Source organism: Pithys albifrons, chromosome 4, assembly GCF_047495875.1.
Source record: "Pithys albifrons albifrons isolate INPA30051 chromosome 4, PitAlb_v1, whole genome shotgun sequence".
Taxonomy (NCBI): domain Eukaryota; kingdom Metazoa; phylum Chordata; class Aves; order Passeriformes; family Thamnophilidae; genus Pithys; species Pithys albifrons.
In genome coordinates, this window is record NC_092461.1 from 4,511,267 (window position 1) to 4,528,043 (window position 16,777).

General features: G+C 41.8%; 1 protein-coding gene across 1 annotated transcript in view; it reads left to right on the top strand.

The window, feature by feature from the left end:
- The window catches only part of ADTRP (androgen dependent TFPI regulating protein), a 31,238-nt gene that overhangs the window by 1,901 nt on the left and 12,560 nt on the right, over positions 1 to 16,777 (top strand). The window contains exons 2-3 of the mRNA XM_071552970.1: positions 6,038 to 6,172; positions 7,594 to 7,695. Coding sequence (XP_071409071.1) covers positions 6,038 to 6,172; positions 7,594 to 7,695 — 237 coding nt within the window. The remainder of the gene's footprint in view (positions 1 to 6,037; positions 6,173 to 7,593; positions 7,696 to 16,777) is intronic.

Consider the following 16,777-nt stretch of genomic DNA (forward strand, 5'->3'; position numbering starts at 1 on the left):
CTAATACTCATTCAAAGCCTTCCCTTCATCTGTCTAAAGGAAAAACATACCTGTTCATGCTTCTGGTACTTTCCCCCTCTTGTGTGTGCCATGAGGCAAGTGTGCCTTGTGTGAAAGAGCTGTTCCTTTTGCTGGTGTAAACCTGTTTCCTGACGACTGAACTGAATGCCTCAATACTTCTGTGTTGTATTTTAATCATCCATCCCTATTCATGTTTTCTTTGCCACTGACTGGAGACCTCTACCAGATTTTTCTGCCAGATGAAAGTCCAAGCCATTTTCATCTTTCTTCACAAAGAGTTGCTGCTTTCATTAAAACATCCTTGTCACCCTTTGCAGCAGTTTTTCCAGTTTCAGGAGAGGGTAAGTAGGACAGGCTGCAGCAGTCGAGTTATGAGCACTGATGGATTTATACAGTGGCCTAAAGTTGTTTCCTTGTTTGTTGTTTATCTTTTCTTGACAACTCTTAAATCTCTATTTGTCTTTTTTGATAACTGGTAGACAAGAAGACAGCAAGTTCAGAGAGCTCTCCACAGTGAATCCAACATTTCTTTCCCAGACGGTGAGAGATAATTTAGAACCCACTCTTGAGAAATATGTAATTGAAGCTGATATTTTTCCCCCTGAAATGCATTGCATTTATCAACACTGATTTTTGCCTACTCTTTGATCTCTCAGGCACTTAGTATCCTGAGATTCTTTTGCCAGTTTTACAGTCTGGCTTTGCTTTGACAGGAAAAAGAAAAAAAAAGATTCACAAAGGTTTAACGCCTCAGTGTTTTCTCCCTTTAGAATCATAGAATTGATTGGGTTGGAGAAGACCTCCGAGAACATCAAGTCCAACCCTTGGTCCAACTCCAGTCCCTTTACCAGATCATGGCACTCAGTGCCACGGGCAAGCTCAGTTTAAAAACCTCCAGGGATGGGGAATCCACCCCCTCTCTGGGCAGCCCATTCCAATGCCTGAGCACTCTCTCTGCAAAGAATTTTTTTCTGCTCTCCAACTTCAATTTCCCCTGGCAGAGCTTGAGCCCATCGTGCCCCCTTGTCCTATTGCTGAGTGCCTGGGAGAAGAGACCAAGCCCCACCTGGCCAGAACTTCCCTTCAGGTAGTTCTAGACAGTGCTGAGGTCACCTCTGAGCCTCCTCTTCTCCAGGCTAAACATCCCCAGCTCCCTCAGCCTCTCCCCATAGCACTTGTGCTCCAGTCCCTTCACCAGCCTCGTTGCTCTTCTCTGGGCCCATTGACAGCTCTGCCAAACAGCTCGAGTCTTACTGAATCTCCAGGAGTGAGGGCCTTTGCTCCACTTCCCCAGTCCTTGGTCTCCCATCTTTTAACCACTCATTGATCTGTTCCTGATGCTAAAACAGAGATAGATGGTTTGGGCTGAAGATGTTGCTTATCTCTCATACAGAAAATGTGGCAATGGAACAAAGTGTGCAAAATTACTCCCTCATGGCTGGTAATCCTTCTCTTATAGTGATATGTCTTTTTTTCAAGAAAGGGTTGCCAAAAAATTAAAGGGGACTAGGGGAAAGAAATGCCATCATCCCACCTTCTCCCACTGAACTGGATAGCATTTGTTAGTGAAACTGTGGCTAAAAGGTGGCAAAAGGTTCTCAAGCCACTGGATAAGACAGGAAGAGGATGCAAAGACAATCTGCCTCAGGGTGCTGTGGTGCTCTCTGTGGGGCTCCACAGGACCTGAAAGAGTTGTCCCATGGTTTGGTATTAAGCCTCTCCCTGTTGCTGCTGAGGGATGTCAAAGAACAAGAGGTGACTGACTGTCAACCACTCACATCCAGCAGGTGCACAGCCAATGCATTCAATTCCTGCCAGTTTGGAAGCAGTCCCAGGAAGCACCTTGGGATGTTGGGAGCCGCAGGGAAGAAGAGCAGGCAAAAGCTTCACCCTGGGCTGTTCTGGTTCAGTGGGTCTGTTGTGCTGGAAAGAGCTGGGTGGTGCCTTGGAGGCTTCCCCAGAGCCAGGCACAAAGAGCCTTTGTCCAGCTTTTCTGCCTATGCCTTGCCAGACTGTGATTGCCTGGCATCTGGCACTGGCTGTCTGAATCACTCAGAAATTTTCTTTCCAAAATTTCTCTTATATCCTTGGAATTGCATTTAGATTTTCCTTTTGATTTTTTCTTTTTTTTTTTTTTCCTGTGGATCTGAAATGGAAATACTGGGAAAAGTGGCATTTTCAGGGGACAGAAATGCTGCTTGTCTCCCAGTTCTGCTGGAGGGATGTTGGAAGATATGACCCTCTTCTAGCACCTCATTCAATGCCTTGCTAGTCATGTGGCTCTCCCAAGAGAGCTACAACACTGACATTACTTCAGATTCATCTTCTTAATGACCATAGCAATCAAGATTCAGAAAGGAAATATTTTTGTAGAGGAAAAATAAAGATAAGTGGGTTTTGTATCAAAGGAGTTCATTGACCGATTATTGAACAGGCAGAAATGAGAGATAAAAACAGCCATGTATTAATTTGTCTGTGACACAAAACAGTACAAGCCTGAAATATCCAAGCTCATAAAAATCTGCTCACTGCTGTAAATCTATTAGTAAACCACTGCATAATGAGCATACTGTACCTTTAAAAACTATTAATTGCATTCTTGCCCCAATTTATTCCTTACCCTTTTGTCTTTCATAATGGAAATGCTTTTCAATTCTCCTGAAAGCTGTTTTGTGTTTATTCCAAAACAGGCCCAGCGTTTAGTATAGATATTTTCCAGGACACTCTCATACCAATGGATGTGTGTCCACGCTAAATGTTGACTGTTAAGTCTAATAACTTGCTCAGAATATTGGATTCATCCCTCCCTTAAGGGCAGAGCTTGGAGCCCGATTTATTTGTACTAGTTGAAGATTTCAATATACACATATGGCAAGATCTTATACACAAAAGTAAATCATGTCAGGTTAGTTAAACAGAAACACCCTCTTGATCACTGCAGCAGATAAAAATTGAGGTTTGTCTTTGTCACTGTGAGTCTCAGTTTGGAAAATCGATCTGGCCAAATTAAATGTTTCTACAGCACCCAGCACTGTGGAACTCTGCAGGGTGTAGAGAGGAAAGCAGCCTCTCTCCAACAGGGATAATCATACCCATATTCTTCTCTTTGGGTCAATCATTAGCTTTCTGAATGCTTCCAGTCTTCCTTCTGTTCATATGGGAATACTTTAGGGAATCCTCTCTGTTTACAGCCAGTGGATTTATATTCCATGAGTGACTGTAATGGATTTGTGAGTGCCAGCACTGCTGCTTGAGAAAGTCACAGGACATCTGGAATAATTTGATGTTTTCATGGGGTTTTTTTCCCTGTTTTTTCTTTTTTTCTTTATGTGAACATTTTCCCTTTGGTGAAGGGCTGCAAGATTTGGATGCATCTTTCTTACAGGAATAACCTCGGTGGGTTTGGAGCCCTGACTCAAATCTAATGGGGGTGCACAGTGCCAAATTGAGTGTTACTAGGGATGATTGTAGCTAAGTTAAGGTTTCTGGCTTGAAAATTACTTGCATAATCTTCCATTGCTCCTGGAACTACAGAGTGATCACTGAATTGCCTGAAATCCCTTCAAAACTGTGGTGATGAACAAGGGCAAAGCTACAGCAGCACAAATCCAAGGTCCTGAGGCTGAGTTCAGACTTCAGGAGTTGTTCTCCATGTTCAGTCTGAGAAACAGGTCAGGCTACACATTCAGATAAGCATTTTCCATACAGAAGATAACATTGTCCTCCCCTGCATATGACAAAATATTTACCAGGCTCAGAATGTGTCTGTTTTGGGGCTGTTTCTTTTCAGAAATGTTTGTTTTAGTTAATTTTGAAGTGGGTAAAGAAGCAGCCTATCCCTGTCCCATGATTAATGTAAAGCTGACCATGAACAAGATAATAATAACCCCATCCTCTGGGAACCAGGCCTGCCCCTAATTGCTTTATTGGCAATTAGTCACCATGTGTCACCAGACTGTCACCACCCTTATGTTAATTTTTCATGCTTTTTACAGAAAGTTTCTGCTGACTCCAGAGGGTATTACAAGAGCTTCTGTTTATTGCCAGGCTTTTCTTAGCTCTTCAAGGACTTGGTATTGGTGGCCTGGTGAGGTCAAGGACTGAGCCTCAAACATGCATTTGTGTCTAAGTATGTTGCACCCCAGCACAAATTTTCCTGAGCCAGAGCCATGGCTTGCAGGGCTGAATCCCCACTGACTGAGGAAGTGCCTGCAGACTCAGAGGCTAATTGTGATAATGGGAAGAGAAAAAAACCTCATATTTAAAAGAGCTGGTTTGGGTGCCTCAGAATTGAACAAAACCATATGTGGGTTCTGATGAAGCTGCTTGGGGTTGTTTTTTGTGTAAAACTGTGGTTGTTCAACCAATGCCTTGATGGGGAACACGGGGCTTTGCAGCTGAACTGGGTGATGCATGGCCTGTGATACCTTGGCCTGGGTGACCCTGGGCCAGTTTCCCAGCCTGTGTCAGCACCTCCATACGTCCTTTGCTGTGGACCTTCACAGGGAGAAGGGACACTCCACCAGAATCATCTGACTGCAGGCTGCTCTGGTGACTCTCTGGACTTTAGAAAGGATAGGGAAGGAAGAATGTTTCATTTCCCTTTGCTGAGAAGACACAAAATGAGTGGGGATGGTTGCAGATATCTGCAAACTGTGATCATTTTGCTGCCCAGGAAGATTCAGCCTTTTCAATCTAAGCACTTGTTTTACAACAGCCATGGTGAAATCATAGTCCTCTCCTCCCCTCAGATATTTTGATAATAAGGGAATTTCTGATGGAAAAGCATTGCACTAATCCTGTCCCCTCCCAAGCACCACCCTTTTCAGCTTCTTCAGAAACTGATGAAGTAACCAGCCACAACTTGGGACACTTTGCTCTAAATAAATATCTGATTCACAGTAAGATCATGGCAAAAGAGATCTCATCCTGAAAGCTGCAACCCTCCTTCCATTTAAGCATCACTAGCTGGTCCAGCATCTGCAGAAGGCAGCATTTCCCATATTGCATCACTCTGGGAGAACCCAGCCTTAAAAAGAAGAGGCCACCCTGTGAGTTAACTAAACTGAACTGGCTCAGTGCTGAATGTAAGACAGTAAAAGAAGTATTTTTCTGCAAAGCTCTGCCTTTGTGTGTCTAACAAATCTGGTTTATCTTGATCTGCTGTGTAGTGTTAGGAGAGAGAAAATGAAGCAGTCAGAAAAGCAATATTGGTTTAAACCACAATGTTCTGATATTGTTCACACATACTTTGTGGAATTCTGCTTTGCACTGTGCACTTACCTAATTCTTTACCAAATCCTCCTAGAGCCCTCCCCAAACAATCCCACCCTCATTACTTGTAAATGATTTAAACAAATTAAAAACTCAACCCAAAACACAACCTCCCAACTCTAAAACTCATTAGTTTTTTGTAAACTTACCTAAAACTTTGGTTTTATTTAGTGAAGTCTGGATCTCTGCTCCTAAGCACTTGAAATCCTTTATTGAATCCCTTTGAGTTCAGCAAAAGAGGTTCTGGTTTTGGTAACTTCTGCACCTAATTCCCACACTAGAGCATTTTGAACTACTTGACAGTGATATCAACTGCATCCTGAGTCCCTGGAAAGAAGAACCTGTGTTGACTAAATGGTGGGAAAAGCTATCTAGCAATTGCTTTACAGGAAACATTTCCTGGCGTAGTTGGTTCTCTCCTGCTCAGATACATCCAACATCAACAATTAACATCGGAAGTGTGAAGGAGCTGGTTTTCAACATGTCCTTCCACTTCACCCCTCTGAATCACATCCCACATCTCTGCTTAGTCTATTAACTGAGATACTGTTAAAGTTATCTCCCAAACAACTTCATTTAATCAGTTTAGGCTGGTAAAAATGATTTAGCCAACAGCTATTTCCCTCACATGGGCTTGCAGCTCACGAACAAAACAGCTCCCTGAAGGGCAAGAACAGATTTCATTGAGGAACAGGCTAATGAAAGCTGGATGAGTTTCCCTCATTAGGTGTAATTACTTTAGCTTTTGCAGGCTGTCTTCTATGGGGTGTCCTTCCTGGCTGATGTGTTGAGACTAATTAAGAAACTGCGATGTGCTAAGTGCGTAATTTCCAGCAGAGACCTTCTTTTCAGTGTCCTGGCTTTCCCAGTGTCCACAGTAAGTAACCTTTGTCTCTGTATGTGAAAATAATACTTGCATAAATTATTAGGAGTGTGTAACATCACATGTATGTGTATAAAATAGATAAGAACTAATGGCTTTCTTTTATCCTTGAATTTGCAATGGATTTGGACTGTTTAGCAGAAGAAACATTGCTGAGCCTGCCATGGTTGAAAGCAAAGCCTCTTGCACAAACATCAGGGTTGCTGTCCTTGAGTGGACACAGATTGACCCCAAAGGGTGAATGAGATGTAACCACTCCGTTAATCTCGTGGTCCAAATAGCTGTGGATTTATCAACTTAGGGCTTTTCTCTAAAGGGCAGCACAGGTCAAGAGGATGTGAGAGGGTACCTAAGAGGCAGCAAAAACTCACATCTCCTTCTCTGACGCCAATGTGGCTTTAAATAAGCACTGGAGAGAAACAGATTCATGGAAAAAATAATTATAGTCACAGCCTACGTCAGAGTCATCATGGATCACCTACTCCCTCACAGACAATGCTGTTTATCAAAATGCTGTGGGTTGAACAGGAACTGATGGGTTATTTATACACGTAGGTATGCTCTGTGAGAGTGATGCCTGCAGCCACCTCTGAATCTCAAAGGGCTGCACTGCTTAAACATGGTGCACAGGCAGCTCAGCTGGCTGGCTGAGTAACAAAGTTCTGCCAGGGATGGAGTCAGACAAACTGGCTAATTTATCTTCCCTGAACAGCAGTATTCAGGATGTTGCTGTCATATCCCCCCAGGCATCCTCACTGTGCCTGCAGGACAGAGGCAGGGTCTCTTTCTTCCAGCATCTCACACCCCAAGCACAAAGTGTGTTCAAATACAAAGCCAGGCTAAAAAAATGCAAATCAGCTTCCAGGTATCAGTAACTGATACCAGGGATCATTTCCTCTACTTAAGTTCTCCCACTGTAAATCCTGCTCTGTATGAAAAATAGAAAAAAAAAAAAAAGGATGCCCACAGTGCAGCTTTCACCAGCAGTTTCTGAATTAGGCTTATGAATTGTGAAGATGAGGGTCAGATCATGTGAACTGTCTTACCAAGATCTGGTTTTGCTTTGTTACGGTGCAAAACAAAAGCTTGACAGGCAGTCCCTTGAGGAGAACTTCTGGACCATCAAAAGATCCCATCTGCAAAGGGAAAGAGAAAAAAAAAAGCAGCAACTAATCTTGGATTCCACAGAAAATGTCAGTGTTGGCCGTTTATAAAAGAGGGTTTTTTCTCCCAGTATCAACACAGAACACTGCATCTCAGAGTAAATGTGAGATAACATGAGTCTATCTGGCAATATCATCACTTTTCATGTAGGAGAAGTTTTGCCTTCTCAGAAATGACAGCACTAGCCAAATCCCATCAATTGCATTTGTCTTTCATTTTTAAATTTCTTTTACTTTGCATTTTGGTTCCAGTTTGTGTCTATATCCTTTTGGACACTGTATACCTACAATCGAGAGCTGGTTTATCCCAAAAGCCTTGATGGAGTGATCCCACTCTGGTTAAACCACGCCATGGTGAGTAAGAAACACCTCGAAGAGGGAGACTTTGCAACGTGTGTCCCACCATTGCATTGTGTCACTTCCCAGAGGAGTTTCACAGCTTCTTCTTTCTCACCTCCTCCTTCCTGCTTGTCTGAATAATCTGATGTTGAGCTGTACACAGCAAGTAGATGCATGTGCTTGAAGCTGCCTTGAGAAGCCTTTTATCACACAAGGAATGTCAGTGAATTGGTGCTTGTCAAACCTCCCAAGTCAATGAAATGATGTGTAGTCATAAGGAAAAAAAATCTTGCTTATTGTAGCTCAAGAAAAAAATTGTCTCTGCTAACACTCTGTGAAATACAAAATGGCTGGGAGTGTAACAAAGCAGCTCTTAATTTTTTAAAAAGGTGAAATAATCAAAGAAAATCTGACAGGTCTATAGCTAATAAGCTGATGTGCACACAGTTTGAAAGGCTGGCTTGCAATGATTGTTTACAGATTTTCTATAAATACTTTCCAGATTTCTCCTTCATTTGCTCTGGCCGTTTTTATGATGTGTTGAATAATCACATCTTTCTCATCAGTCAAGTGTAAGGAGGCTGACAGTAACATGGAAACCGTGGGTGGATTGCAAGGTCAGGGAGGCCTCGTGGGGCCAATGGGAAGGGGGAGAGGAGAAGGGAGAGGTTCAACGCTAGGGCTGATTCAGAGAAGCCAAAAAGTATGAAATAATCACAGAGAAGACTCATTTCTCTCCAGACATCATTTCTTAAGAACAGAGCTTTGCAACCCACTGCAGCAGTTCCTGATGAGTGTTGGAGGTAAATTTGGGGGCTTTTGGGGTGTCTGGGTGAGGACAGTCCCTCGAGGTTTAAGCAGCCATTTGATTTAGAGAGGCATATTCAGAGATGTGTTCCTGGAACCCAAACACACAGAGGCATGTCCACATTGATGATACCCAAGTGATAAACCACAGCCATCAAGCACTTTTAACCTCATCACCAGCTCTCTGTCCACCAATTCATCTCCACCAGGACCTTTTTGTGGCTTCCAAACCTCTGCACAGGTGCAAAAGGGCACCACTCTTTCTCAAAACCGTCATCCACAAAAACGAAAGATTCTTCATATCCTCAGGATCATGCTGGTTTCAGGTCCAGGATTCTGGATGGGCAACTGGTTTAAAATCTTCACAGTGATGGAAGGTGCTGGGGAAGGGGAGGGCACAAAGAGGAGATGAGTGGAGACAGGCTTTGCTGCTTGTTTTAATCCTGGCACACAGCTGAGAATTTGCCCTTTCCATTTCCACATTTGCTTATGACATGGGAAGGTGCTAGGGCATGCATTTTTATTTCATGTGCATGAGCTCTTTGCAGGAATCCCTCAGACATATTAGTTATAACTTATTTCTTAGCCTACCTACATTTACATTTCATAACAGAGTCATTCTGACAACAACAAAAAGCTTTTCCATATCAGAAATGTCGAAAACAGGTGTTAAAAAAGGAAAAACAATTCTTCCTGAAAATTATTTTGACGAGAGAGAAACTTCACATAAAGCAAACCTCTATCACAAGCCAGTATTTTATTTCTAAAGCTCTTAATACACTGCAGGCATCTTGTACTTGACAGTTCCTGGGTGGGAAATTTTCCTTCCAGTCACTACCAAGTGTAAAATATCTGCCACCAGCATAGAGTGATCCCTGTTCCTGACACTGCCTGTGTTTTGGCACACCTTCTAACAGGTGTCTTCAGGCTTAGCTGAGGCATTTGTTTCTTCCAAAATAAAATGTCTGATGGAAACACTAGGGAGATCCAGGGAGACCTCAACATTTTAAGGGACAATCTCCAAGTTCTGATTGCCAAGGAGACACTTTTTCTTTGGGTTCATTTGCTTGCATATTGCTAGACATTATGGCTCTGAAATTCCAGACATTTCATGGCAGATTGAGGCAGCATGTAGCTGGCTTTGATGGAAAAAGATATTGGTGTATTAGTAGTAAATGTCAGTGCAGTACCATTTCCAGTGGGAGCACTGTTTTTTTTTTTTTTAAATCTTGGTCTATTTTAATATTAGAAATAGAGAAAGCATATGTTGTTATGTAACTTTAGAATAACCATGCAAAACTGCTTCAGGAATGCTGAGCTGCTTGACTTTGGGGTGATGCTGCAGCACCTTCCTTGCAAAAATTAGTTGACCAATTTTTTTTCTCCCATGGACTGCTCTTACAGTGGGGAACTGCTGTTGCCCACCTGGTAGCCCACTACAGTTTGGGAATGTTTTTGCACTCTGAACAGAAGTATCTTCTGTTTTGCCAAAAGGATGGCTAATGCAGAAAGGAACTTTGCTAATATTTGATGGAGACCAAGTACTCCAGACTCTGGTTTCTCTCTTTGCTTTTCTATTGAGTTTAACCTGAAGGTTGAGTCTCAGTTTCCACTTCAGTGTATCTGGGATAATTACATTTTATCATCTTTATACAAAACTTTGAACTTCGTGGGTGAGAAAACTCTCCACCCTATTTATGTCTCAAGCACAATTATTTTATTTGAGCAAGATTTTTGAAGTGAAAGATGGCTAAGACAAAAGAGATGCTGGCCAATTTGTCAAGTGAATTTGTTTATTTCTTTCCCAGTCATCTCTTTGCTGCAACATCTGGATACTTTCCAGAAGGCAACTAACTGCTGGAGACAGCTTGGATGAAACCATAGGCATGTATTATTCTGCTCCATGGCAGTGTTGGGGAATGTTACATTTTGAAGGGTCTGACAGAATTGAATGCTAAACAAAGAAGGGCAATGGTGGTCCAGAAGAGATAAGTCAAAAATATTTTTAATCTCTAACAAAAGATACACATCAACATTGACCAGATGTGTTCACAAAAGTTGGTAGTGGTACAATTGTGTTTTTATAAAAGAAGATTTATATTTTCAGCCTGTAGGACACAGTTCTTGTAAAAAGCACAGTTTTCTTTATTTTCAGGCTGCAATTAAGTTTAGTTCAGCCATGTCTTTTTCTGATTTACTCCATAGCCATGTTACTCTCTCACCTTTACAAAATCCAGCATTTTAGTGTCCTGGGCAGTGTTATGAACAGTTCAGAAGACTTTATAGCCTAAAAAGCTGAGAATAGAAAAGCAGGGATGGTAAAGAGAGACAGAGAAGAACCAGGTCTTACCTGGAAGAATTTCAGCCAAGTTGAAAACAGACTCCACATGGCCTGAGCCTCTGAAGCTCCTTTTCACCTTGCCCTGTTGCAGCTAAGCAGTATCTGAAAGTCAAAACAAAAATGCAAGGGAGGGAGAGATCAGCTGGGTGCATACAAGTAGTTTTCCTTCACTGAAGCAAATCACTCATGATCTGACAGTAAGAATATCAGCAAGACTTGCCATATCCCCACTCATCTTGGAGCTTCTTGGTAAATACAAGCTGCTTGTGTTCTGCCTACCCAACTGAACCTTACCTCCTCTACTGTGAACACAACTGCATCAACAGAAATGGTATTTTGGATCAATGTGGTTTACTTCCACTGGACTATAATAAGTGATATGAATATAAATTACTCTTACTCTCCTGTGGGGGTATCTGTGGGAAGGATTATATCTTACTACAGCTATTTCAGGAAGCTACTGCATCACTAATCAAAAAAGAGGGGGCAGTTTGTAGAGCAAAACCCACTTGTCCAGGCCACGCTAACTGGGCTGCTACTCCAGGTCTGTACACAAGAACAACTTCAGGTTCATCTTTGACCACCATAAATGATTGTCTTTGGAAGTGGTATTTTAATGCTTAACAATTCTTGCATATTTATACAGGAGAGAAACATTTCCATTTGTTTGCATTTCACAGTATCTCAATTTTAAGCTGTCTGGCAACTATGGACATTCATTGGCTTCCAATTACGTTGAGCTTTTGGCAAAGAAGAATGTGTGTGTGAGGGGTATGGCACACAAAATTAATCACTCCACATATTAAAGAGCAAAGATGCTTAGCTTTTCCCAGCACTACACAGATATTTTTGAAGTTTCCATTTTTGGTGACTTAAGCCCATTTCCTCAGGGAGAAAGGGTGTGTTTCACAGACAAATATTATGGCAGGGATTTCTCTGGGGTTGCTGCTACCCCAACATGCACAGGTGCAGCCCCCACAACCCACCCCAGAAAGGAACAGCTGGAGACAAATATTCCACAGCAAAGGATGTGTCACTTCAGCCTCATGTCAGCCTCCAGCTGCAGTGCAACATCACTTTCTTAGACTACATATCTAATGTCAGGGAGAAATGCAATTAAAATTCTGGCATTGACATTGAGAGAAAACATTTGCTTGTAAGCAGTAGGATATTCAGCCAGGGACTTATTCTCAAAAATGCGTGTGTGCAGGCAAGGAACTTTATCTCTGAAGCTCTTTTACCTTTGCATGTACAATTGGTCTGATGTTTCATCCATTTTTCATAATAATGCTCCCAATCTACAGGTCTAAGAAAACAAAAAAAATAATGTTGCTTTTCAGATGAGTATGAATGGACCTGGAAAGGGCAGAAACTGATGGTTCAGGGAGGAGTGCTGCTGGATTAAATTCAGCAATATCTTTCTGACTAATCTGCCACCACACCTGCTCAGTAACAGCACTTCTATCCATAAAATAAATCTGTGTTTCCCCAATAATGCACCGATGGCTGAGAATATAAAAGATGTAAAAGATGCAGTAACTCTAAGAGAGAATTATTTCTAACTAAATATGGTGATGTTCTAGTTAAAGAAATAAAATGAACACTAATGCTTAAGCCCTTTCCACCCTGAAAAATGAAGAGAGGTTAAGAGAGGGAGAAAAATGCATAGGAACAGATTGTAAAAGAAAATTTTGAAGGAGGCGTTTGAATGAAGGGAAAGTAATAGCAAAATAAATCAAAAGAGGGAATTTGTTCCAAAATTAAGCCAAGAAAGGAGAGAGCCTAGAGAGATTTAGAAAATTATGAGTATAAAAGTAAACAGAGGTCATGGTGAGAGGAAGCCACTTAGTTTTATTATGGTCAGATAACACAGGCTGTAATTGTTTATGAAAGCATCCAACTGAAGGAAATTTCCATAGTCAAGAGGATGTTTCCCAACAAAGAGCTGGATATCTGAGTAAACACCTCAATGGTCAACCAATTAACACACTGACTTATGAGCCTCATAAGGCAGCACCAAAGGGAGATTTGGCTTTTTCTTTGCAGTAACATACTGATGGAGAAGATAGAAGCATGAGTGTTGGCCACGAGTGGTTGTCAGCACAAGCTCTGAGGGGAATTTGGCTGAAAAGAGAAACACAGGCAGTTTTTCAAAAGCCTTCGATGGTCTCCAACTGTGCCCAGTGGAGTTTACTTTGGCCAGTGGTAACTGTTTGGGAAAATAAAATCCCTCTCTAAAGTCTCCCATGTTAATGGAAAGCAGACATGGAGGGTATGGAAATGCAGACAAATTAGAAACAAACAGCTATGGTCAACCGAGGCATCATTTCCTTCACTCTGGAGTCAAACGAGGTCAAACGGAGTGAACTGAGACACGCGTTAGGCGTGAGAGTGATCTCAGCAGCTCTGGGGAGATTATTCATGGGCTTAAAACTCAGCCTAGGCTGGAACCTGCAGCTGAGCACAAACTCTACCCAAGCCTGTCTTCTCAACCCCAGGAAACTCGTTTTCACTCATATTCTCAACGGCAAAACGAGGACATAGCATTAAATAAATACACAAATTACTCAAAATATGGGATGTGGAAATTCCATATGGACTTACCAAACAGTGGAAAAAATATTCAGAGAGGGCTGTTTATCTCAGTTTCAACTCATGAACCTGAAACGTATCCTGGGAAACATACAACACAGGGTAGGAAACAAAAAGTAAAGAAGGAGAAGAATGTTCTTCTCTGCAGGAGATGAGTTAACGTGCCAATATTTCAGATAAAGTTCAACATATGTTTAAGAAACTTTCTTTCCCCTGTATTCATATGCCAGAGTTTATGAGCAACAAAAAGAAATCTGCAATTTTTTAACTCGTTCAGATTTACCTGAGTTTGTCAGGAAAGAAGCAAAGAAAACAAACTCAAGTTAAAAATAAGTGCCAAAAAGAGACATAAAGAATTCTAAAACTGAATGTTTGGAAGCAGAATTCAGATTAAAAGTGTGATTAGTTAACTAAGTGTCTCTGATGATTTTGAAACTCCCATAACTTTTATCTTTTCACTATAGAAATAATTAAAAAAAAACCCACCCCAGCTTTTAAAATACTTCCACTCTTGCAAAATTTGTAAGCTGAAAGCTTTCCTCAACAAACAGATGTTGTTAGACAAGTAAATACATTAATATTTCAAAGAACATAAAAATAAGTACTAACAGGATTCCTGCCAAGAAAGGAAAAAGCTCTCTGATTCTGTTCAGTTCATTGATAGCCTGATCAGTACTCACAGCTATTGTTTTAGCTTGTTTTCCTTACCTTGGAGTGAAATAGGTTTTTAACTCCCTCTGTGATAATTATTCTTGACAGTTTCACTGTTTATATGTGAAACTGAGAAACTGTTAATTGAAATAAAGAATGAGTCACTGTTTCCAGCAATTTTTGCCAATGTTTTGATCTGTGTCAATCTGAGCTTAATTATTAAGTTTTCTTTAAAGGAAGAGGCAAAAAATAAAGAGGTATATTTTAGTTTGGCCCCATACAAATACTGCACTCCTCAGAATATGTCACTTTAAGGATATGAAACTGAGCTAAATAGGGTTGAAAGTATATTTAATGACTATGCACTAGAGACCTACAGTTAAAAATAAATGAGAAAATACATCTTTTTTTTTAATCATTATTATAGAGGATATGAGGAGCCTTTAAAGGCTTTCAGCAGATATGATTAACCAAGATATATAGTCTATCACTAATGTTGCCAAAGTCATTGTCTCTCAGCTGTAAGAGTAAATCATGTGGAAAGCCAACTGTGTGTCTTGGGCAAAGGGCAGGCTTTGCACCCTGTAGCCATCCTCATGCTCCTCTGGTGTCTGGTGTCTAAATACACATCTGCTGTCATAAACATGCTCAGATATTCGATAGAAATTCCGCCGTGATTTTGCTGTTAATGGACAAATTTGGCTTGGCAGAACTACGTGAAACCACCAGTAGACTCTGGGGTAGAAGAAATGCAAGGGAGGATTTTACCACATGTTTACTGGTCTGGGGTGTACATGTCCCTGAGAAGGAATTGTGAGGAAAACACCCACAATGAAACACTTCCTATCCACAAAGGAAAAAATAATAAAGCAAAAAAATTGAGGTGGTGGAAAGACCTGAGAACTGCTGTAGAAATCTGTCCCATGAAGGCATTTGCACAGCAAATTTAAATGGCTCAATAAAAACTCCCAAATATGCCTACTTATATATGGCCAAAGATTCTTTAAAAGATACAAGTATTTGAGCAGAAGACACAGGACACAGTCATGTGCCAGTGACATCACTGGATTTGGGAACAGAGCAGCTGTCCTATGCCACAACAAATTTCTTTCTCTTTCTGTGTTTCTTTTTCCAAATCAGGATAGAGCTAAGACCTTTAGCAAATTATTCCCAAAACAAGAAGCAGACATCCTCACTCCTGAATGCTTTTGCTGCAGCAGGAAGCTTGGTGAATCAGGCAAAGCAGAAATTTCAGTCTATCCCTTCCACTCAACTCTTGGCTATTTCCAAAAGCAGCTTTTCCAGCTTTGCCAACAACTTTCAAACTTATATTATCATAGAACCATAGAATGCATTGGGTTGGAAAAGACCTCCGAGATCATCAAGTCCAACCCTTGGTCCAACTCCAGTCCCTTTACCAGATCATGGCACTCAGTGCCACGGCCAAGCTCACCTTAAAAACCTCCAGGGATGGGGAATCCACCCCCTCTCTGGGCAGCCCATTCCAATGCCTGAGCACTCTCTCTGCAAAGAATTTTTTTCTCATCTCCAACTTAAACTTTCCCTGGCAGAGCTTGAGCCTGTGCCCCCTTGTCCTATTGCTGAGTGTCTGGGAGAAGAGACCAACCCCCACCTGGCCAGAACTTCCCTTCAGGCAGTTCCAGACAGTGCTGAGGTCACCTCTGAGCCTCCTCTTCTCCAGGCTAAACACTCCCAGCTCCCTCAGCCTCTCCCCACAGCACTTGTGCTCCAGTCCCTTCTCCAGCCTTGTTGCTCTTCTCTGGACCTCCTCCAGCCCCTCAATCTCTTTCCTGAACTGAGGGACCCAGAACTGAACACAACACTCAAGGTGTGGCCACAGAGTTTTTCCTATTTAAGTGGAGGAGCCTGACAAAAAATGCCTAGGTAAGCAAATCAGCATTTTCTAACTCAGCACAGAATAGAAAGATCCCTCAAGCACTACCAGTTTGCTGCTCATCAGCAGTGCCAACACCCTGTGTGTTGGTTAGAGCAGTGGGCTGCCCCTCGCTGCCCCCAGCTTGTTGTTCCCTGTATCCTGCTGTGCAAATAGTGTGTATGTGCTGCTCAAGAGTACACACTTGCCAGTAAAACTACATCTCTCTGAGGAAAACTGAGCCACTGATCGTTGGTGCTACACACGATGGACGTGGAACACTCATCCATCACAGCCATCACTGTATGAACTTCTTAAGCCATTGAGACTTCTCATTTTCCTTTTCTCTCTCAAAGCAACAGCACATTCAACTCATCCCTGATTTCTGTGCCTGTCCTTGGCCTGATTTCCTGTTCATACTTTCTGGCTGTTTGTGCTGCTCTCTTCTGGGCATGCTCCAGATTATCTGCACCTGTCAAAATGGGGTGTTCTAAATCAGAGTGCCAGCCAAAACCTTGGGCTAAAGCCTAAAAGTGAGGACAAAGTGCAGCTTTTCCATCATTGCTGCCTTGCATGGGCACTTTGGGTTTTTTTCAAGGACAAACTATTGACCACTTATGGAAAACAAACTCTTATTTGAATCATTCTAAAAGCAGCTTCACACACAGATTTCCAACTCAGAGACAGTTACAGGGATTATATATGAAAACATCCAGATGTTTTTCTGGTTAAATGAATTCAGGAATCACTTGTACTGATACGAGACCTCTGTGATCAACCAGGTTGTAGAGCTGAAGAATATCTTTCTGAAA